General features: G+C 41.7%; 1 protein-coding gene and 1 long non-coding RNA gene across 5 annotated transcripts in view; one reads left to right on the top strand and one right to left on the bottom strand.

Annotated features, from left to right (window-relative positions):
• Window positions 1–21501, top strand: part of rttn (rotatin) — a 38939-nt gene that overhangs the window by 4785 nt on the left and 12653 nt on the right. For 2 of the 4 annotated variants that reach the window (XM_074693412.1, XM_074693409.1), the window contains exons 7-36: window positions 212–362; window positions 846–1011; window positions 1647–1837; window positions 1993–2108; window positions 2981–3148; window positions 3232–3444; window positions 3593–3705; window positions 3813–3939; window positions 4283–4408; window positions 4743–4859; window positions 5415–5554; window positions 6136–6307; window positions 6807–6906; window positions 7412–7497; window positions 8143–8260; window positions 8866–8962; window positions 9060–9125; window positions 9211–9402; window positions 10376–10618; window positions 11440–11596; window positions 14091–14257; window positions 14814–15033; window positions 15884–16012; window positions 17603–17713; window positions 18189–18347; window positions 18658–18735; window positions 19177–19375; window positions 19471–19568; window positions 19670–19757; window positions 20086–20287. In XM_074693412.1, coding sequence (XP_074549513.1) covers window positions 212–362; window positions 846–1011; window positions 1647–1837; window positions 1993–2108; window positions 2981–3148; window positions 3232–3444; window positions 3593–3705; window positions 3813–3939; window positions 4283–4408; window positions 4743–4859; window positions 5415–5554; window positions 6136–6307; window positions 6807–6906; window positions 7412–7497; window positions 8143–8260; window positions 8866–8962; window positions 9060–9125; window positions 9211–9402; window positions 10376–10618; window positions 11440–11596; window positions 14091–14257; window positions 14814–15033; window positions 15884–16012; window positions 17603–17713; window positions 18189–18347; window positions 18658–18735; window positions 19177–19375; window positions 19471–19568; window positions 19670–19757; window positions 20086–20287 — 4310 coding nt within the window. Of the gene's footprint in view, window positions 1–211; window positions 363–845; window positions 1012–1646; window positions 1838–1992; window positions 2109–2980; window positions 3149–3231; window positions 3445–3592; window positions 3706–3812; window positions 3940–4282; window positions 4409–4742; window positions 4860–5414; window positions 5555–6135; window positions 6308–6806; window positions 6907–7411; window positions 7498–8142; window positions 8261–8865; window positions 8963–9059; window positions 9126–9210; window positions 9403–10375; window positions 10619–11439; window positions 11597–14090; window positions 14258–14813; window positions 15034–15883; window positions 16013–17599; window positions 17714–18188; window positions 18348–18657; window positions 18736–19176; window positions 19376–19470; window positions 19569–19669; window positions 19758–20085; window positions 20288–21501 lie in introns of all 4 variants that reach the window. The other 2 variants (XM_074693410.1, XM_074693408.1) reach the window with 1 other exon arrangement.
• LOC141807412 (uncharacterized) lies at window positions 10496–15708 on the bottom strand. Its single transcript, XR_012599842.1, has 3 exons — window positions 15620–15708; window positions 10724–10765; window positions 10496–10623 (listed from the first exon to the last, which is right to left on the bottom strand). It is a non-coding gene; the product is annotated as an uncharacterized LOC141807412 (long non-coding RNA).

The following is a 21501-nucleotide window of genomic DNA, read 5'->3' as shown; positions in this document are numbered from 1 at the left end:
CACTGTCTGGGCTTAGGTCCTGTTTTACACAGCCTTTGTTCAATTATTCCGTTTGGTCTGTTTGTAAACAGAGCCATAAACCAATATATTTGCCCAATTACAATAATACCCTAATTGGGTATCACTTGCTGTTAATTATGTGTTTAGAAAACCTTTCCATAACCCTGCATCACAAGAACAACACTGCTCTGATATCCCTGTCTGTTTCCAGAACCTTCTGGCCCTGTTGAGGCTGGGCTCTGGTAAAGGTGAGGGGAGCAGCCTCCACTTGCAGGCTCTTTCATGCCTGAGACAGCTTTGTGTTGGGCTCAGGAGGAGGCTACGCTTTCATCAAGATCCAAGCTTCTACTCTACAAAGCAAGGTAGTATACCGTATCAGTTATTCTGATGATAACATCCTGTCACAAGTGTTTTTTGAATGCTAATAGCAGTTGCTTTAGGTTATCACCATAGACATAGAGTCAAAATGATTGGTTCCTGAAGAGTCATTATGAAGCCAAATGAGTGTTCCCCCCCCCCCCAAACAGACAATATCTAGATGTATGTGACCACTTTAACTGTCTCCTGACAAGATCCATAATCAGGGATTCAGAGAAACTCCTGTTGCTCTCTGCCCCTCATGTCTGATAACCTGCAGCGCCTGACGCCTGCTTTGAAGGTGATCAGAGAAAAAGAGAGGAATGTCCTTCAATACGTTCCTCCTGTTGATGCATTGATTGATATGTTATGTTTCATGTTAAATATGAACCAGGGAACAGATTGATGTCAGTGAGTTTGGTAGTCTGGTCTTGGCCTAACGTTGAAGGATATACTTGTTTCAATAATCTTCTTTCTGTGATTTGTAGATCCAGTCTCCCAGAACTCCTCCTTTTCCATTTCCCATGAGGTCCGCACCCAGCGCTCCCAGGCCTCATCTCCAGGGGCGGAGTGCTCACCTCGGCCTTCTGTCGTGGGGCGCACAGACCAGAGAGCCAGGGGTGATGGACAGGATGGAGATGCAGCATCCAACAGGTCTGGTTCTTAATAATCCACTCACGCAGTTTTTAATCTGTGCCTTGAATCTGCTGCAAAGAGATTCAAAAAGAAAAAACAGCAGAATTTGCTTTCTGAGATTTTGCTGCTTTGCACGTCTTGAGCGATGATATTAGCGTTAAGCAGAGTCTCTCAGTTTGACTTCTGGCACACTTCTGAAGTATAAATGTTATCATGTGAGTCTGTATCGTCGTTGCTGAGATAACTTTTCTCTCTAATCAGTACTGTTGTCAATTCTGTTCACCAGACCTCAAACTAAACATGCGCTTCTTGCACTTGTTAATTTTTTTTTGCACAGTTGGATTTTTTGGAGGCTTTGATAATCACAAAATTGCGAGTGACACCAGCAGCCCGCACATGGAGATAAAACAGCATGAAGAAGACTGGAAGATTTTTCTTCTTCTTCTTCTTTAATATAAATAACACCATGAGCCCTCTAGCGGCTGGTCCACAGTGTTTAAAAATACTGCTCTAAATCCCAAAAAGGGTTATACAGTTTTTGTGATCCATCCCCAAGCAGCTTGTATGTCACTCCTTGTATTTCAAGTGGTTCAAGTGCAGATCAGAAATTTTCTGTTGTCTCTCCACCCTCCTTTTGTCTGTGATTCATCCAGCGGCAGCTCACAGAGAGGTGGAGCAGCAGTCCAGGCCCCCAGGCAGACCCCCCAGTCGCCTGCAGATGTGGCCCATATGGCGCTTCCTGATCTAGGTGTAGAAGATGTCCTGGAGCTGCAGTTACAGCAACTCACTTTGGCTCAGTTCACCGCTGCCACCTTGGAACACGCCATACCTCTGCTGAAGACAGGTAGGAGTGATTGTAGTTTTTTAGAGGATTCTTTTTTTTAAATGTTTGTCGCTGAAATACTGAAAGATGCTCCAAATGTCCTCTTTCAAAATCTTGTCAGAAAATCTCCCTCCTTGACTTCCTCTCTTCTCTCCTCTCTGTCTCTGCTCTCTCAGACTCTTCACATGTGTTCCACCGTGTTCTGGAGCTGCTGTGCGACGCCGTCCTCCTGCTCGGGGACAGCGTTTGTGAGCTGGTCTGGGACGAGCGCAGCCTGGTGGGGATGGAGCTGGCAAGTCGAAACACAACTCATGACAGCCTCTTATGTAGATGAATGGATACACTTCACTGACAAAAGGGGGAAACTGGGTTGGCCACCTGACAATTTGCTGCAGACACACAGGCATACGGTGCTTGATTGTCGAGGAGGCTTGTGATTGATCTGGTTGAATTCTATAAGGTTACAAAGAGCTTCTCATACATACATGCACGCCTCTGTTTGCACCCCAGGGTACAAACGCACAGAATTGTAGAATTTGTTTTTTTATCATGTGTAGAGTCCATACAAAGGGGTTGTTTAAAACTGGCTTGTGTGTTTTTTTTTTACCATGCACATTCATTTGTTACCCTGCTGACTGGTGTGTTCCCATGCTGGGGGACTTATACACTTGTCAAGCCCAGGCCCCCGTGGCCCTCTGCTGTTTAATACATGCCCAGAGTCTCGCAGCCTGAGAACTGTTTTGTCATCTTTATGTGGAGAGCAGCTTTAGTGTGCCAGACCTCTAGGTTTTTCCTATGGGAATGGGCTGAGCTGTGCATGCCAGCCACAGCGATGCACAGGACATCTACTGCCCCCTGCTGGTCGTCATCCTCTATTGTTCAATTCCTCCTCTAAGAACAAAGTGGCTGAGAATAGATTGTTCCAATTTATTCACACAGAGATAGGGTGGATCTGTATCTCGTCCCAAAATAACCCTGAAATCTGATTACATTCAATTCCTAACCCCTGGAACGAACAATTTTTCTCCTGGCTCCCGCCCAGTAACTGTGCATCAGTGTGTGTCTGTGAACATGCACATGATGTGCGTACATGTGCGTGTGCAGCTGTGTTTGTGAATTGCTTGTGTGCCTTTTGTCTACATTTTCTGTGTGTCTGTGTTTTAGAAAGCGAAGCTGCAAGCCTGCATGGAGCTGCTGGGGGATATCCTGAGCTACCATCAGTGCTGCTCAGCAGACATTCCCCACAGCTGTCAGGTTCATCACAGAATGGCTTACACAGGCACTGCTATTTTCACCGTTAAACTCCTACAGACCATCCTACCTCCTGAAAAGGTGTGCGTGTAAGAAAATGCAATACTCTCTCAATGGTTTAACTCCACAGAAGTAGAAATTACTCACCTATTCACCTTCCACAGGCAACTGAAAATCTCCCAGAAAACATGGGAAAAGCTATTTTCAACCTATCCTTGGATACGTCATTGGGAAGCGTATTACCCAGCATGCAAGAGACAGCGGTGGCCTACTTGGAGCAGGTGAATTCTGACAGCTATGATCTCTACAGGAGGGTGGCCCGTGCTGCTCTTTGGATGGAATCCACCTGCAACTTCCTCAAGGAAACACAAGCTGAGGTATGAAATCTGTGTTATATAGTTACAGTAAGCCAAGGAGAGGGAAGGCCCTCCCTATTTATTCATCAGCTACATATGTTAAATTAAAAAAAGATGTTGACTCAAGTTTAATTTTTGTTAAAATTCTTGGATTTATTTCTTCATTAAGGGTGAGAAAAATTGGTTGGAGTTGCTGGAGTTGGCAGACCAAGCCATAAACGGCCTCCCGTTTCATCAGCACCTACCAATCCTCAAGGAATGCATTCACATCTGCTCCTACCTGTACGATAACGATCATTATCTTACCATTTCGATTCAGTCCTTTTTTTTCCTGCTTTTATACACTTCACATATTTTAGGAGTTACATCCTTCTGCTGTCCATATTTAGGTGGAAGTTTGATCAGCCCAGCCCCCTCCTCCAAACAGAGAGCCAGAAGCTGCTTCTCAAGCTGCTGTCACATCCTTTACCGCCTGTGAAGACAGAATCCTACGAATACTGTTTAAACCTGGTCAAGGTCAGAACAAGCCATCTTCTCAGACAGTCAGTGTTTGAATGACATTGTGCAGGTTCATGCTTAAAAGTACAGCTGCTGAAGCCGTAACCAGGTCTGTTTGGTGGGTCACCAATTTGTAAAAAAAAAAAAAAAAGTAGGTTAAAGACAGATTGATTGCAGATCTTCCACAGAGTGCTATAAAAAACCCACTTGACATTTGGAAACTGACTTCTTTTTCATTTTCACACCATCATCTGAAGTACAAGGCTACATTTAAAGTGAATTGGACCTCCTGTATGCCAGTGCAAGTGGGAGGACAGCGATAATTTATGATGTGCTTTGGTGTGATTATATACACCCTTAGGACTGCCTTGGCATCCAGAATGTGTCACGACAGGAACCAGGAGCCTGCGGTGGAGTCAACTTCCTCCTTCACCACAGGGTGCTCTATGAAATAAGCGCTTTTGGGCTCCAGGACTCTGCAGAGAAGGTGGGCAAATGTAAATGTGTTTTTCGTGTATTTATAGAAGAGCAATACGTTTGATCTTTTTGAGAAAGATCATTTCGGGCACTCTTTTGATGTGCTAATTTATGTCCAGGTTGAAAGGAATATTGTGGTCAACACAACTACTAACGACTGTAAAAATACATGGATGTCTGTTTTTTAACCTGTGTTTTTAAAGTAACTGCAGTCATGCTAAACTGCTTTTGTTTATCGATGTCATGTAATTTAGACATTTAACAATCTGCCCCTTCCAGTAGCTGTTTATAAATCTCCTCCTACAGTGCCTGTGTGACTTCAACACCTTACTTGTGATCTATAGGTGAACACCGCTGCCAAGGATATTCTGCTTTTCCTGCTCAAGGGGCGATTGATGATGACAGCATCAACCTGGGACAGATTCAATGAGGCACTTTACCCGGTCATGCCGATATTACAGGTACGCCTCTCTCTGTGGAGGCTGTGTTGTGTTTGCACTGCTGGGCTCATAAAGTGGCATCATGTTTGGAACTTATTACATTACTTTTATGTAGACGGGGGAAGTGGTGTTTGTTCTCCACAACCAAAACAACTGTGATCAAAAGTGCAATTTTAGCACTCTTGGACCACAAAAGGCTGCGTATTGAGCTGCCAGCGAGAAAAATGTAGTTATTCTCTAGTTATTCTCTCATTTCCATATCCTGTGTTATATTGTTTCCTTTTTGGAGGGGTGGGGGGCATGCTTTTATTAATTGTTCAGTTTCAGGCAACAGAAAGCCTGGAAATTCCTCATGAATATACATGAGATTTTGACTAGGCTGTCAAGTGTGATTTAATTCAAAGAGGCCATTCAGAGATGGGCCCGCCATGTCAACAAGAGACGAAATGAAACCAGCTGTAATCAAAGGGACGCATATTTTATTTACTGTTGTGCTGCTTAGATGGAATTCCCCATTGTTCGCTCCATTGTCTGCCAAAGCAGGCTGAGGGTTGTGCGTTTCTGTGTGTGCGGCAGGGTTACGCTAGCACCGAGGAGTCACTGGGAAACTGTGTCCTGCTGATAAGTGACATGTCAGATGCGGCGAGGGACGACGCATTTCCAAGCGCAGCCAAGCTAAAAGCAGCGCTGCGACTGCTTTTCACTAAACAACCCACGTGAGTCTGAGGGAAAAGTGTGGGTCTGATTTAGTTTGTCTTGCTATGAAAGTTGGATCTGAACATGACGTTACAATCTTAAGTGTCTTTGCATGAGTAAAGTTGTTAGAAATAGTCCCAGTATTTTTTCCCATGTCAGAAAAACACTAGAGAGCCGTGATATTTTGCTTTACAAACTGAGATGTGATGGACATATTAGGACTGTCTGTAGCTGTCAGCTGATGTGCTCATCAAGTCCTCTAAATCCTCAGTGAGGCCTGTGTAAAACAGCTCTACAGTCCCAGTCTATGAATATTGATGGAGATGGCAATTAACACCAGACACTGGCCAGGAGACAAGCCCTGGTAAATTCTGGCAACAGCTAATAGATTTGTCTGCCCTGCCAGACACTTTTTGACAACTAGTTACCATTTGGGTGTTCGACAAAAAGCAAAAAATGCAACATAATTAACCCTCTAATGCAGACAGAAGGCATGGGTTATCCGCTGCTTCGTGGAGTTTTTTATTTTGTCTTTGAAACTGTGGTTCTGAGTTAAATATTAATATCCAAATTTGCATACATTTCTGCTTATTATTAACAGAGTGAGACTAGCAGCCGTGCAACAGATCCTCCCTCACCTCAACAGGGCTGATGATGCCAGCACAATCAGACCAGACCTGGATCAACAAGTGGTTTCCTCTCTTCCAAATCTTTTCAGCCTCAGGACCCCTTTAGACATTAGACTGGACACCGTCAACAAGTCTGTCCTTAAGGTATGCATCTAAAAATATGAAAGAAACACACACTTAAGGACATATATCCTGTACAGTGTGAAATGTTCTCAGGAATTAGGGTTTTTCTCTGTGTAATGCTGACAAGATGTGCAAGATAGCAGAGCCCAACACTACAGCCTTTGTATCAGTGCAAAAAGTAATTGAACGTATTTACAGCAACAAAAAGAATGAGAAAGAATATACTGGCAAGCAGAACAGATTTTGATGCCTCATTTTGTGTCTTTTGCCTACCAGCCACATGAAATAATCATGCCGCCCCCTTGTACCCACTCAGGGTGAATTTTTCAACTTGCACCCGCTGCATTCACACATCAGCTCATCGCTACTTGTTTCAGACACTTAGTGTGCAGATGTCCAGATTAAGACAGGGTGAAATGCAGCTGAATCTAGAAATTCCAGGCCATCTTTGGGGGGAAGTGCGTAGAAAAGTACAGCATAAGACACTGCCTACCTACTTGATGTGTTATGCTGTGCTCAGGTGGAGTCTGTGGAGAAGCTCTTTTGTGTTCTGACCTCCGACACTGTGGACATCTCCTTGAGAAGATCGGCAGCAGAGCAGCTTGCTGTAGTGCTACAAGGTGAGGAGTCTGTGGAGGATGTTCAATAATGACCTTTTTATAACAGAATTATTGCTATGTAAAACCTTCCTATGCAGAATCCGGGCTTAGGCAAACACCCCAAAACACCTGTTTAGTTTTTCTCCAAAAACTTTTTGATCAGCCTCCTGATTTAGAGATAAATATGAATGTGAAGCACACTGATTGGTTATAGTTTTAAAACTCCCTTTTTAACACAATAATGAGCTCCTTAGGATTATTTAATCATGATTATTTAAAGCTTGGTAGTTCATGAGGACTTAGATTCTTTCATTCACCACTCTCATAATTTTAGTGTGAAACAAAGGTCCCCTCAACACATTTCTGGAACTTTCCCTTTGTGAAAAGTATAATTTGCAAGTAGTGCAGCAGAGTTCTATGCCTTCCCACCACCATATGTTTTAGACAACCCCGAAAAACAAATAGTTGATGATTATGCAAATGTTTGTTGTCAGTATATTGAATTGTTCCCCTGCTTTCCCTGCAGACACAACAATGCATCCAGTGCTGAAGAATCTCGGAATAACCGACAAAGTCATTTCTTTCATTACGGAGAGTGTAAACGGCAACACGGTAAACACAAACCTGCTTCGGCGAAGTGATGAATAGATGTGTGCTGAGTGAATTGCTGTTGAAGCCAAATAAAACAAACCCTTGTTTCTCATAAATGCAGTAACATGTGCTCCCACTTTGGTGCCATTCCTACTTTTGTGAGTACGTGTGTTGCCAGCGGATGTGGAGGAAAGCTACTGAGGCGTGCATGATAGAAGGATGAAGTGGCCTGTATTAATAGTGTCAGACAGGCCCTGGTCAGCAGGGATTTTTGCCCTCTAGTTACTGCAGTCTGCTGATCATTCCCAGGCTCTAAATCAGACACTGCTAACAGGGCCAAACGTCCAGCATTACTGACTACATTGAGGTGCAGGGGCACACAAACAGGATGACTTTTCTCAGCTAACAAGTGTGTTAAGATGGTGTGCCTGCAGGTTGTGTCTGTCCTGAACCTCGATTGCCTGCAACCTGAGAAGTCCCTGATTTTGAGTTCAGCTTATGTGAAGAGACAGTAAAGAGGCCCTGTTTATTTTTATGTGTGAAGCACAGAGCAGGAAGAGATGGGAAGAGAATATGTATGTATGTGTGTGTGTGAGCGTGTGTGAGTGTGTGTTTGTGTTTTCCCTGCAATTAAACACTGAGTGCTTATGTTGCTGTTTTCCCCAGAGCTCCGATTGCCTGCTGGAGCCTTGTGTTTGCATCCTGAGGAAGCTGGTGTATGCAGATCCAGCTCTGAGGCACAGCCTGGCACAGCGCAACCTCCTGCTCCTCGCAGTGCTCAGGGGTACGTTCACAAGACAACTCATTAAGTAACAGCTATACGCGTTGTGCGGTGCAGCCAGGGGGCACATTGTCAGAAAAAGAGATGACAAGTCAAGCTTTGATGTAGAGTTTATATGTCACACTATAATAAGTGGTAACATCAGTATGATGCAACTTGTTGCTACAGAGCTCAGCTCGACACAAGGAGCTTTATTTGAGCTTTGTCTGCAGTGCTGTCGCTGGTGTTGTAGCTAAGTTATAGGTTACTAACTCTGAATGTGGAAAAGTGTCTTTCAGCATATTTTTAGATCAGATCTACTAGAGATACTTTTTTGAGTGTACTCTATATTCTATGCAAAAGATGTGCTGAGATTTATACTTTGCACATTCTATGTATGTATGTATAACTGCATTTAAAGCATCAACACTGAATTTCATTAGGCATCACATGGCCATGATATAAGCTAAGCCCTTTGAGTGAACGTATGTTTTAGTGTGTTCATGGACTTTAATATCGAAGTGTTTCTCATTTTCACAGTTATGAAGTCTTTTACTGGATGCATGAGTTGATGGATACAGTGTGTTTATTACCGTATGTAAACTGTGTCTGTTGTGTCTTCATTATAGCATCCTTGATATTGAAGGAGAACAAAGGCAATGGCAGCGAGATTGCTGTCCTAATGAGCTTGCTGCTATTTGATGAGATTGCAAGCATTGAAATGTGGTATGTTTGTTATTTCTTCTCTGAGAGCTCCCCATGCTTAAGAAACTATTAGCCTTATTCAACACTTTGTTGTGCTGTCTCTTTTGTGCCATATCAGGTCAGAGAATAGAAACACAGATGTAAACCCTGCACCGTTTTCCCTACCACTGTCTGTTATCCGCAGGTGAGCTGATAAAAAAAATTAAAGGTCACTTTTTTGTAGGCCGTAGTCTTTTAACTGTTTGATCATCTCCCAATTCCCCCCAAAGGTACAACATCCCTTTCCAGGCAGCGTCTCATCATGCTGTCAGCCCACACTGCTGCGTCCTGCCCCCTTCTGCTGATTTGCTCACACTGGCACCTGCTCACCAAGCACTGCAGGTGGCATGGAATACTGCATGGCATTCTGGGATGGATAACCTGCTCGAGGAGCTGAAAGACATTTCAACTAATGTTGATGAGTAAGAACTAAAGTACATTTGACTCTTAATACAGCAGAGAGCTAGAACAGTCTCCTCAAAAGCCTACAAATCGTCTTGTTCATATATTTGTCAGTTTATTCTTATCTTAATTTCAAGTAACTCCTTAATCAACTGATTGAAACTTTTCCAGTTATAGCTTTATTTTTCTTTTTGTTTTCTTATTGCTTTTTCCTTCTATTTCTTCCTTTCTGGAATAAAACAAATAACAAAACAAACTTCACATGAGCTAAAAGTGGAATACTTTAAGAAGATAAAGGTAAAAAAAAGATCAATTAAAACCAACTTAGAAATAAGACAAAAAGAAAATATGGAAGAAAAAGGGTCAAGGAGGTTACCTTCTTGTGTTGATCTTGTTTTTCCATTTTTTCATATAAATGTTTAGTGTTGGAGAAACCGATTGTAATGATAACTGTATCGTAGGAATTTTTAAAAAAGAAAACAGCAGCAGCAATCTAGATGAACATCACTCTTATACAATGTAATGTCTCAGGAAGTATAGCTTTAAAGAAACAGTTTCAGAAGCTCAGCATCTTGTGTTTCATCTGTCTTCATTTACTTCTAATGTGACCTAATTCAAACAGATGAGAATGTCTCTCATTCAGTTTTAACCAGCTTGATTACAGCAAAGGTGTTTACAATGCATTGAAGATGGATCAATCCACCTCAAAGTTAACTTTTAACAGTGCTGTTATATGGAAAGAAACACTTCACTTAAAGTTCATAGCTCTATATTTAAAGCCTGTGTTGTTTTGATGGAGCCTGACAGCTTTGTTTAGCTTATCTGTCTGATTGTTTCTGCTACAACGCCTGTTTCTGTCAGATACAGTCACATGTATTTCTAAGAAAACGTCTTTCTGTTGATGACTTGGAAATGTCTCGACCCTTCAGGTGATCAAATCTGCTTTTAATCTAATCTAATGTGTTTATATTCTCAACATTTCTTCCCTGTCAGATTTCATCCTGACTTAAAGCTGTCAGAAGCACAGGTTCTGTCATTGCGGGCGACTCACCTTCCCACTGCCCTTCAGGACTGTATCCAGGCCATCGTCATGGCAGCAGGACACAGTTCAGTGACCTCTGCTCTTTCCAGGCTCAGCCTCTATTTGCTGATCGACCGACTGGCCCTTCCTCACGTTCCCACCCACAGCTGCAGGGACACTCTTCAGGTGCTCAGATGGCAGTCAGCAGTGACCAGGTACCCTGCACAAGCAAGTGTGTTCATATCAGAAGCAAAATGAAATTCATCCTTCAAGATTTGTCTTCACTATGGATGCTATAATTTCTTAGTTCATAACCTCACCTTGAGTAGTTTACCTAGAGGCATCACTGGTATTTCAGGAATCTGAATAAGTAAAAATAAATAATCACTTGTGATATAATTGCAGTGGATAGGTCTAATGTTCACTAACAGAACAGGGCAGACTGCATACACATACTACAAACATACTACATACTGCATTTCGAGATGAGATGTCTTTATGGCAGACTGACAGCTATTGATATGTCACTAGTCACTTCTAATTGAACAGTGAAAATGACACAAACAGGAACTAGGAGAACCCCTGTCAAAGTTTAGTGTGTACAGATTCTACATTGCTATGTTAAAAGTTGTTTGTTGAGCCAAGTATGGCTTCATGTGTTGGCTTACATGGAAGACTTTTCTTGAATTGAATTGCAAGCCCTTCCTTTGTTCAGTTCAGGTCCTCTTCCTTTTTCTTTGTCCTTAAATAAGTCTTAAATTGTTATTTAACCTTTCCTATGGAAGTGCACCAAATTGAGGATATCGCTAAAAAAGTAAGAGTTCAGGTTTAGTTTTTATGATATGTCAATTACTTTCGCTGATTTTCATTGTTACTGAATGAATTTACCATAAAAAAGAGCAATAGAAAAAAGAATAGATTTTGGCTTAGTCTTCTTTAGTTATTAAAACTAATGAACCGTAAATTATCACCAGTTTATTCCTCTCACATGGCTCTCTTCTTCTCATTGACACAGTCTCTGTCTCCTTCCCTGCAGGTTTCTCCAGGTGCGCCCTGCCTGTGTCGAGGATGAGAGGTTGCTGGTGGGCATTGTTGCATTTTTGAATGCCTACTTCAAACAGGTGCACACTGAGTCCACTTCTGACCCTGAGGACAAGGACCTGCACTGGATACTGGAGCTGCTCCTCAACCAGGTACAAATAATTCACACTTTACAGACAAGCAAGGAAAGTGAACTCAGTGCAATAATTCCTTTTCTACATGGTTGTGATATAGATGCCTGTTTTTTTTTTTAGCTCAGACATCTCTTTCACGATCTGCAGATCTAGCTAACAGTCTATATCGTTCTTGCAGTAGTACATGCACATGTGAAATATGCTGCACTGCTGGCTAGTAATCTATTTAGGCTCTCCACGCTCCGACACAGAGGGTTATATACCTGTAATCAAAGCTAGAATAAATCACACACCAGCAGACAAGCCAAACATATTACAGTCTCATAACGACGTGAAAATAGTATCACAGCGTAGCACCTCAAACCTGCGGCACAGATTATTTCCTGGGCTCTTAACACAAAGTTGGAGTCATATGTTTGCCTGAGGAGAAGAATAACCACACTGTTTCAGCGAGGAGAGCTACTTTTAGGATTTAATCAGTCTCACCTTGGCTTTCTCATTAATGTGTGTGTAAACAATAAGCCCTCCCCTGGCAGCTAAAGCAGACTCAGATTGAATGCCTGGTAGGGGTGAACAGCTCTTCTCTGCTCCGGCTTTTCTGTAATTACTGAGCTGTTTCAGGAACATCTGTCGTTCTCTTCACTCCCATTAACAATCTTCTTCATGTAAACTGTTCAAGAAAAAGTTCTGCATATTTGGCACTCTTTGAGTTTAGGTTTAGCAGGGAATTATGGGATGGTATTTTTTCGTCCCTTTTCAGTTCTCCTCCTCTGAGCTTTGCACTCGATGCATCTTGAAGTATGAATGAGGCAAATGTCACAACTTTTGACATCATTACTAATATCACGTCTTCCTGCTGTTTAAAGTTATTCTTATAGTGATCAGAAATTTAGAGATGCACACGCTGGCGCTGATTCTGTTGCGGGGATTAGCAGGACAGGATGCAAATTCAAGGATACTCCATGGTACTTAGGCTGGAGACATGCTGGACGATTTTAAGCTAGATAAAGAGCCCAATTTGCTTGAGGAGGTGTGACCTGGTTTAGAGCTCATTGTATCCAATTATTTGTCCAAATAATCCTCAAGTGTGTCGCATCAATACGACTGTTTTACTGCCCCCCATCTGCATCAGAACATCCCTGATCTGGAATTGTAAATCTTTTTTTTTTTTTTTTCTTCATTTTAAAGTTATTCGTGCCTTTTCATGCTTTTAATGGGGTAGGAGAGGACAGTGGATAGAGCAGGAAACAGGGTGAGAGTGAGGAGTGACATGCTGGAAACAAGCCACAGGATTAGAACCAGGGCCACCCACTCCAGGGCAAACCTCATGGGGCACGACATAGACCGCTAGGCCATCTGAGCCCCATGGAATTGTAAATGTTAAACGTGTTAAATATGTGCAGTTGCTTGTGCTGCTGCCTCTAGCTGAATACTATAAGTGAAGAGCGAACTGGGACATGTCATCAGCTCATGAACATAGCAACAAGGGATTGGTACCGAATTAAGTACTTTTATAGGCGCTAACCGAGTTCCATCTGTAGTATCGAGTACAATCATCATGAAATCAAACGGCACTATGTTTTGGTACCTATGTGCATCCTTGTGACTGTGAGAGTGGAAGAGTAGGTGATTTTCCATGCCAGACATAAACACAGCATTGCAAGCTTATACATAGAGAGAAATAAATATATTGAAATAAATAAATTGAAAAACTTTGAGATTTTATTATTAAACAGATTCATATTAATTACCACATAAACACACACAAAAGTACCAAGAGTTGGTATCGCTGAGTGCTGATACTGATTGCCAGGTCCCGGGCATGGGTACAATTTCATTTTAAATATGAAAGGTACCCATCCCTGATGGCAACAAAAGTAAACAAAACACACATCATGATGGCAGCTGATGATGCTCATCACCCTTCTGCGTTTGTTTATCTTCTGTAGTCTGGTTTAGCCATGTAGGCTTCTGTGAGATCTCCTGTCAATGGAATTATTGTGTGTTGTGTAGCAGTTTATTGGAATTGTGTAGTTTGTGCAATCAAAGGATTGTCATGTTAACAATAGGTTAGAAATGTATTAATGTGTGTGAGCTTCCAAGTTTGAAATCAGTCAAGATGTAAATGCTTTGTTGTGTGTTTCTGGCTTCAGCTGACTAATAAGAATGATAAAACTAATGTTTTTGCCACAGTGTCAACAGGAAAGGGTGACATTTGTTGAATTCCTTTTATATAATATCTGATATGACCTGTGGGATCATGTTGATCCTTTGTACTGAAATTTATTGACAGTTGTTAGGGTCTATTGATCAGTCACTATTACATATAAAACAGTCGAGAGATTAGTCAGAAAGAATGGCAATAAATGTGGTTTAAATAACTTGTCTTTTAGCCTTATACTTCTTTCAGATTAATGCTTAGAAGCGTTTTCTTTTTTAAATTAGCTTGTTTTAAATTAGACCCAGAAAGTATCAAGTAAAGACGTGCTGCTGTATATTTATAAACATCTAGGAGGCTGCATCCCTCCTTAATTTGCTGCTTGGTGTGGAGACCCAGACCTCAACTCAGAGCCCAGGGGAGCTGGAAGAGCTGAAGAACCACGTCAGCCAGAGACTGCAGCGAGAACTCACCAGCTTCTTTAACACCTTACTCCTTAGAGTGACAAACACCACTGACAGGTAGGAATCACAAACCAGCCCTAAAGCAGAGTTTCTGATCCAAATGCTACTGCGCATTAACCCTAGGTCAGTTTTTTAAACCAGATTTCACAAGGATTGTTTTGAACATTGAATAATTTGTACATTTTTAACACGATTTCATGAAAAAGGGGAATTGTGTCACTCCTGGTTTTCAATCAGATGAAGCTCTGAAGTTCTGCACCAAATATAGTTTATTTATTATTCTTTATTGAAAATGAATGAAAGAAAAGTTGTTTTCATCCATAAGAAAGTGATTAAGCTCTTGTGTTGCTTTTTCAGGAGAAAAGTAGTAAAATAATCTTCTCTCACTCTAAGGAATGCTTTTTAAGAGTATATTTTATCAAAACTTTCAGTTTTTTTTAACAGAACATAGAAATTGCCAGCTTAAGACATAAAAAGAAAAACTAACGGTGAAGATCTGTGTTGGCTTCATGACGATTTTTTCTCCTGCTCTCCCCTGTCACTCGACCACCTCCTGTCCGTCTGGTTTGCGATTTTTCTCACTCCTCCTCTCTGTCCTCTCCTCTCTGTCCAGGCTCTGTCTGGCACTAGCAGGCCCCTTCAAGAGCCAGCTGGCACTCCGTTTGCTTCAGTGCCTGCGGGTGTCCGATGCCCCGCGTTTTTACGGCCTTCCCAGCCTGGAGAGGACACTGCAGGGCATGGTCAGCCTCACTGCCCAGCCCGGCTGGAGCTCCCACTGCCCTGACCTGGAGCCTGTGTCCCTCTGCTCTAAGTATCTCAGTGGACTTCTGGAGGTGTGTGAGCATGTGTGAGCAATGTTCTGTGTCCACTTTGTGCATATGTTCATGTGTTGTGTGGGCAAATGCACGCTTCCTACCCTTTCATTAGAGCCAAGAACTGCCAACAGAAATGAATAAAAGGCGAAGCTCAGTACTTTCTGAGGAATTAATTAAAACGGAGCAGGATATGGTTACGGGACATGAATCGCAAAAGGTAGAAATCTCATTGATTAGATATGCCACACTGAGAAGATGCTGATGAGATTAATCAACCTTGCCTTTTCCATCTGTTCCTTTGTTCAACAGTCCGTAAAACAATAGCCTAACACAGTGTGGACCAGCTTGCGCAGCAGTCCTCAGCACAGAGGTGTCCAAACTTTTATATTTGATTGGGAATGGAGACCTCTGAGGATTCAACACAACAAATATCTTTATTCATTTGTTTGCTTCAGCAACAGTCAGCTTTCATGGACGTCTATTAGGATTCGATGAAGGTTAATTTCCTCTCCAGTCCCACTCTCTGGTGACTACTTCCATCCAACAACCAGATACCGAGCACAGTCTCACCCCCTTCCTCCCCACCCTCTGACCCACCTCTTACCTGACACTCTCAGCACCGTAGGGCTCTAAAGCTCAGCCGGCCTTGAGCTCCTCTTTCTCCCTTCATTAGCTCCTCAGAGCAGCCCCACATCCTGATGGCAAATAAAGCAGAATAATTAGTCTCTGTTGTATTTAGCCTCTTTTTGTATGCAGTGAGTTGCATGACAAGCATTTAGCAGTCAGACAATCAAATGACAGAGAAAGAAGACGGGAGCACGATCTTGTGACGCAGATAGACAAATATGTTGTGCTTATTTTTACGCAGGTGATCTCATCATTTTATGTCGAGTGGGGAGGTAACTCTCTCTCTTTCATGGGGAAAGGTGTGACCAAGAACGCTGTCATCTGTTTGCTCCAACTGTCCCATGAGATGATTTCTGAAAACAGAGACAAGGTAAGGGCCATCGGTGTGCTGTTTGTAAAGGTACAGCCGGTTAGAAAGGAAACAATCAAAGCTGCTTCAGGAACAAGTGGTAAATGTGATGATTCATGTTTAGTCTGCTGCGTGTCAAAAACGTGACCTGGATGAGGAGATGAGATAAGACACAGCCACTCCTAGAAAGTGAAACAAATACTAAGAGCTTCCCCTGGTGATTGGCTTCTATGAGGGCCTCTTCACTCACCTCCTCAATTATATCAGACAAGACATAAGTTAAACAAGAACGCTACAGATAAATGTCATATTGATTTATCATATCACACTGTTTCTGTCATGAATTACTTTTAACTAGAGCCCGACCGATTAATTGGTCAGGCTGATTAATCGGGCCGATTATACCTGTCACGGATTAAACAACATCGTCCAAAATGTAGCCGATTATAAAAAATTTTGCTCCGTGGAGATTCTGTCACTCATGTTCCTGTGTGTCTGTGTGTTGGGCTGCACACTGCCCGAGTGCCCGCCCCCTCCGTCCACCGTTATCTAATGTAAGACTATAGAATGACGTTTTAGCGTCGCGCAAGTTGCTTTTTTGAGAGATAAACAGAGATAAATGGTACTTTTATTTCACAGGTCAACCATTATCTAAAGTAAGACTATAACACAGCGTTTTAACGTCATGTAGGTTGCTCATTGTGTGTTTACAGTTTGACTTTTTTTCTACTTACTGTGTTTAAAGTTTGACTTCTTTATTTATTAATGTGTTTACAGCTCGTTCTTATTTATCATTGGTTTACACTACAGTTCTTATGTTAACAGTTTTATAATTAAAGTTCCTAGTTTTAATTTAATAATGGTCTGTCTCTGTCTTGAATCATATGGGTATTATAATGATTTGTGATTAAATACAGTATATATCCTGTGTATATCAATGAATTTATTATACATATATCAGCCGATATATCAGATATCGGTCGATATATTGGATATCGGCTGTTTTTTGCCCCCAGTATTGGCATCAGCCCCAAAAATCCCATATCGGTCGGGCTCTACTTTTAACACACTTATTTATGTGTGAGTGTTAGTATTTCTGTGAAGTTTACTTAAAAATGAGTTATTACCTCCGCTAAGGAGGTTATGTTTTTGGGAGTTTATTTGGTTGTCTGAACAACATAACTCAAAAAGTAACAAATGGCTCTTGATAAAATTTTCAGGAAATGTACATTGGATAAGAAGGAAGTGATTAAATTCTGGAGGTGACCTGGATCACTGTCTGGATCCAGAATTGTTTTTAAAGGATCCTTTATCATTGTGAGATAGGGCCGATTTTACCATATGTGTGTGTGTGTATATATATATATATATATATATATATATATATATGTATATATATATATATATATATATATATATATATATATATATATATATATATATATATATATATATATATATATATATATATATATATATATATATATATATATATATATATATGCATCACACTATTTTTTGCCCAAGCTAATTTGCAATGCTAGTCTGTTGTGGATTTTTAAAAAAAGGTAACACAGACAGTGCTTTTTCTCACCTTTTTGTCTTCAGCAGGACTTCATATCCCAGTGGTCTTTAGGAAATGAAGCAGCTGCTGAAGAGGCGAGTGCTTCTCAGCTTGGTTTGGCCTGGCTTATCCCACTGTGGGTCGACAGAGACCAGGAGGTACAGAGGCTGTTTTATATTTGTATGGTGTGTGTGGTATGTTTGAGTTAGAGACTTTAGTTTCTAATATTAAGATGCTCCCAGCTCATGTTTCACCTCTACTTCAATAAGTTTTTCTGTCATGAAATTGAGTTTATAGTTTCTTTACTTTTGGGACAAATGAAACCCACAAGAGTTACACAAGAACTTGCAGAGCTAAAGAAACATTTGACAGCCAGTCACACCAAATTCTCTCTGTCTCTAAAAATAAGTTCCAACACAAGTCAGTCTAAAGAGGCTCCCCTGACAAGGTAGACTCTGACGTTATCATTTTAAATGTTATTCTTATGAACAACCAGCATCTTCAGGTCAACATTTAAGTTATCTTAATATACTTCCCATTGTATTCGTAGTCATTTAGACATACTTGGTTTTGGTCTCTTGGTGTTTCCTCCTTTTCTTGAATACCCTCTTGAATTCTCCCATTTTATGTCAGGTGAGGTGTGCCAGTTTGGGTTTGGGTGCAGCGCTGTCCTCTGTGCCCAGCGGGTGCCAGGCTCTGTGTGCCAGCTGTCAGAACATCAGCGGCGGTCTATGGGGTACACTTCTCAACATCCTCCTGGATCAGCATGAGAGCAGCATGGTCCGCAGAGAGGTGTGATGTTGGAGCTCAGCTCACTCTTCAGAATGAAATAACTTCATCCGTAGAGTCTGGAAAGAAACATTTGGATCAGCTGACTGTTTATGTTGGTATAGAAACAAAGATCTGATAGATAAAACTGTGTTTTAAATCATTTAAATGATGCTTTGTCTTGATAAAGATGTGGAAAGCAGGATTGACTGGTCAGTAAATAAAGCTGGACTTCTGTGTACTACCAGCCCTAAACAGGCAGATGGCACTGTTGCTGATGCAGACTTGACCCAGTGTGTGCACAACCCTTTATTTCTCTGGTTTGTGTGTCCAGGCTGCATTTATCCTGCAGAATTTGCTGGTGATGCCCATGCCTGCCAACGCGGAGGAGGCCAAGGACTCCCACTGGCAGGTCAGCAGCGCTGCCAGCTAGTTAAAAAGCTTTTATAGACCATGAATGTTTTTCTCTGTTACTCTGTTCTCTCCTTCACTTTGTTTCTCTCTCCTTTCTGTTCCTCCCAAACCAATACCTTACTTAAACTCTGCAGGGTTTAGAGTGGGGGGGGGTTCTAGTTTTGAGGCTGTACTAGCCCCCAGAAAAACACCATAATCTTTATATGCAAAAAGCACGACTGAAAGTCCTAACGAGAAAATCTTAAAATCACTGGACATGTTTTGTTGATAAAAAGCCTGTAAGGAGAAACTAATCTCATCAGGGACTTTAAAAAAAAAAAAAGCAAACCCAATTTTAATCTCATCACCTTTTGTTTTTACTTTTCTGTCTCTTCTTTCATCCTTGTTTTGGAAGTCAAGAATTTGACCTCTGCACTCTTTCCCCTCTCCTGTCTCCCAGCACCCATGTGTCCACGATGAGGTTTCTGGGGTGTCTTTGGTGGGTCTTCCAGCACTTCAGGCCCTACTTTATCACTGTCAGTACTTTCAGCATGTGGCTGTTAGTGCCACCTGTTGTTATCGAGGTCAGTACACTTACCACCTGCAGCGTCATGGTGGCACCACAAAACGACCTGGTTCTCAAGAGAGTGGTTCACTGGGTAAGTTCTAGTTCGGCATAGATGTGACCATGTGAGTCAGAAGTGATGGCGTTGTTCTGTCAGTGTAAGTTTATGTGTACACTGTACTCGTCTAGACTCTGAGGATTCTTTGTGGTTTTGGAGATGTGACCCACCAGTGCCCACAGCCAACTCCAGTAGACCGTCCAGCTCCCTCTCCACCTCCAGCACTGTGGTCAGCAATGCCTTGTTCCTTCAAAATAAAGCACACATACTTACATGTTGGAAACACATGTCTGCCTGTGAGTCTTCATGTCTGTTTGTTGTTGTTAACAGATAAGAGGTTCAGGCCCACACACCCCTAAGAGTCCGTCCCCTCTGAGCTTCGCTGGAGAAACACCTGCCAGCAGACTGACAGCTCAAGGTACCACAGAGAGGAATGAAGAGTGTCTCTGTGTTAACATGTGTTTACAGTTAAATTAATAGAGCATGGATTAGTTCTCCAGACCATATAAACCCTCACATTATTTTCCTTTAGAGATGTTGAACCTCACTGTGGTTACAGACTATTTTGAACTAAAACCATCTCTCGTGTTTGTGTATTCTTGTAACAGTTAACATATAAACTTAAAGAAGTAGAACAGTGGTGTGCGCTGTTTTTGTGGTCTCAGCGTCTTCAGAGACAGCCAGACCTGATTCACACGGTCCAGTGTGGAGGTGTCTCCATTAGCTCTCTACTGATGTATCTACAGGCCAGAGTGACACAGACACCAGCGGCTCAGCCACCTCCCAAGACTCCCGACAGGGCGCGCCCTCGGCCGTGGAACCTGTTGTCATGGTAACTCCTGAACTCATGGCAGCCCACTGCGGCCTGCTGGCTAACCTGCTGGTCATCCTGCCAGATTTCACCCTCGCTGCTGTGCAGCACAACCAGCTCCTTCAGGCACTGGCCAGGTAGGAGGCCAGACACACATGCACACAAATATCTCTGATGTGTTAATCATGAAGAGAAGTCAGGAACTCAGATTTTAACCTTTTCTTAATCTTTTTTAATCTAAATCTTTTCTTTTAAATCACTACAGTTAAATTTTGTTTTAAACTCTTCAGTCAGGAGGGTGATTAATTTTGCATTCAGCCCTTTAGGAAAGAATCTGAATCAATACAAGTTCATTCTTACAGCTTGATGCACATTCAATACAAATAGCTTCACTTATTTCCTGATTAATACAGGAAGCTTTTACCCAAGATGCCACAATGTGTTTAGGTAAAAGAAAAAGAAAAGCTAAATACAGCAGGGGGAGATATTCTTGATGTGTGGGAATTAAAAAAATCAGATCATGCTGACAATCTTTTCCTTTATGGAGCTGATCAAATCTGTTAATATTGGTCGAGGAGTCCACTCCTTTACACTAAGACATATTCTTTCTTGTATTATGAGGGATAACGTGTTTTTTGTATATTGTTTCTATCCAATCATCAATAAGAGAGTTGTGGCAGCTTTCTTGTTTCATGCCACAAATATATCTCCTGTTTCTTTTCTTGTATACTCTACCCACTGAACAAGATGTCACCCTTGTCACTGTGCATTGTATCAAACCCTGAAAAATGTGTTTTTCCCACATGACACGCTGCCAGTAAAGCCTTATGGTCGGATTTAAACTTACAATATTTAATGATCACAGTTTTAACATGAAGTTGGAAAGGCTGAGCTCCCATGTAATTAACATATTCTTCTACATCCTTCTACAGGAATATTCATATTTCAGTTATATTTTCAGTTTGGAATTGATGACATCATAAAGAAGCAATATAAAGCTTTTCAAGTATTATTCTTCCCTAATACACATTAAAATGTATAGATAGTAGAATGATGACAAAGTCCTCTAAAATCATGATATAGATCGTGCCAGTATATTGTACTCTCCTGTATGATGACTTTCATTGTGCAGATGTACTGCTCTTTTAAGTACCAGCTGTTATGGCTGTGTTGCCAGCTAACTGTACAATAGTTAAGGTCAGCCTATGGTGTCGTTAATAGTTGTGAGGTACAGATGGATCCACTCCCTGTGAAATGTTTGCCAAGCCTTGCTCCGACCCCCTCTGCTGGCCACTTGTTTCAAATTGAGGAGTCTTTCCAATCCACACCAGCTCCCAATGCAGTTTATTTA

Source organism: Halichoeres trimaculatus, unplaced genomic scaffold, assembly GCF_033239565.1.
Source record: "Halichoeres trimaculatus isolate MK-OKI-2021-1 unplaced genomic scaffold, fHalTri1.1 fHalTri1_scaffold_18, whole genome shotgun sequence".
In the NCBI taxonomy this organism is placed as follows: Eukaryota; Metazoa; Chordata; class Actinopteri; order Labriformes; family Labridae; genus Halichoeres; species Halichoeres trimaculatus.
This window is presented reverse-complemented; position numbering and strand designations above follow the sequence as displayed.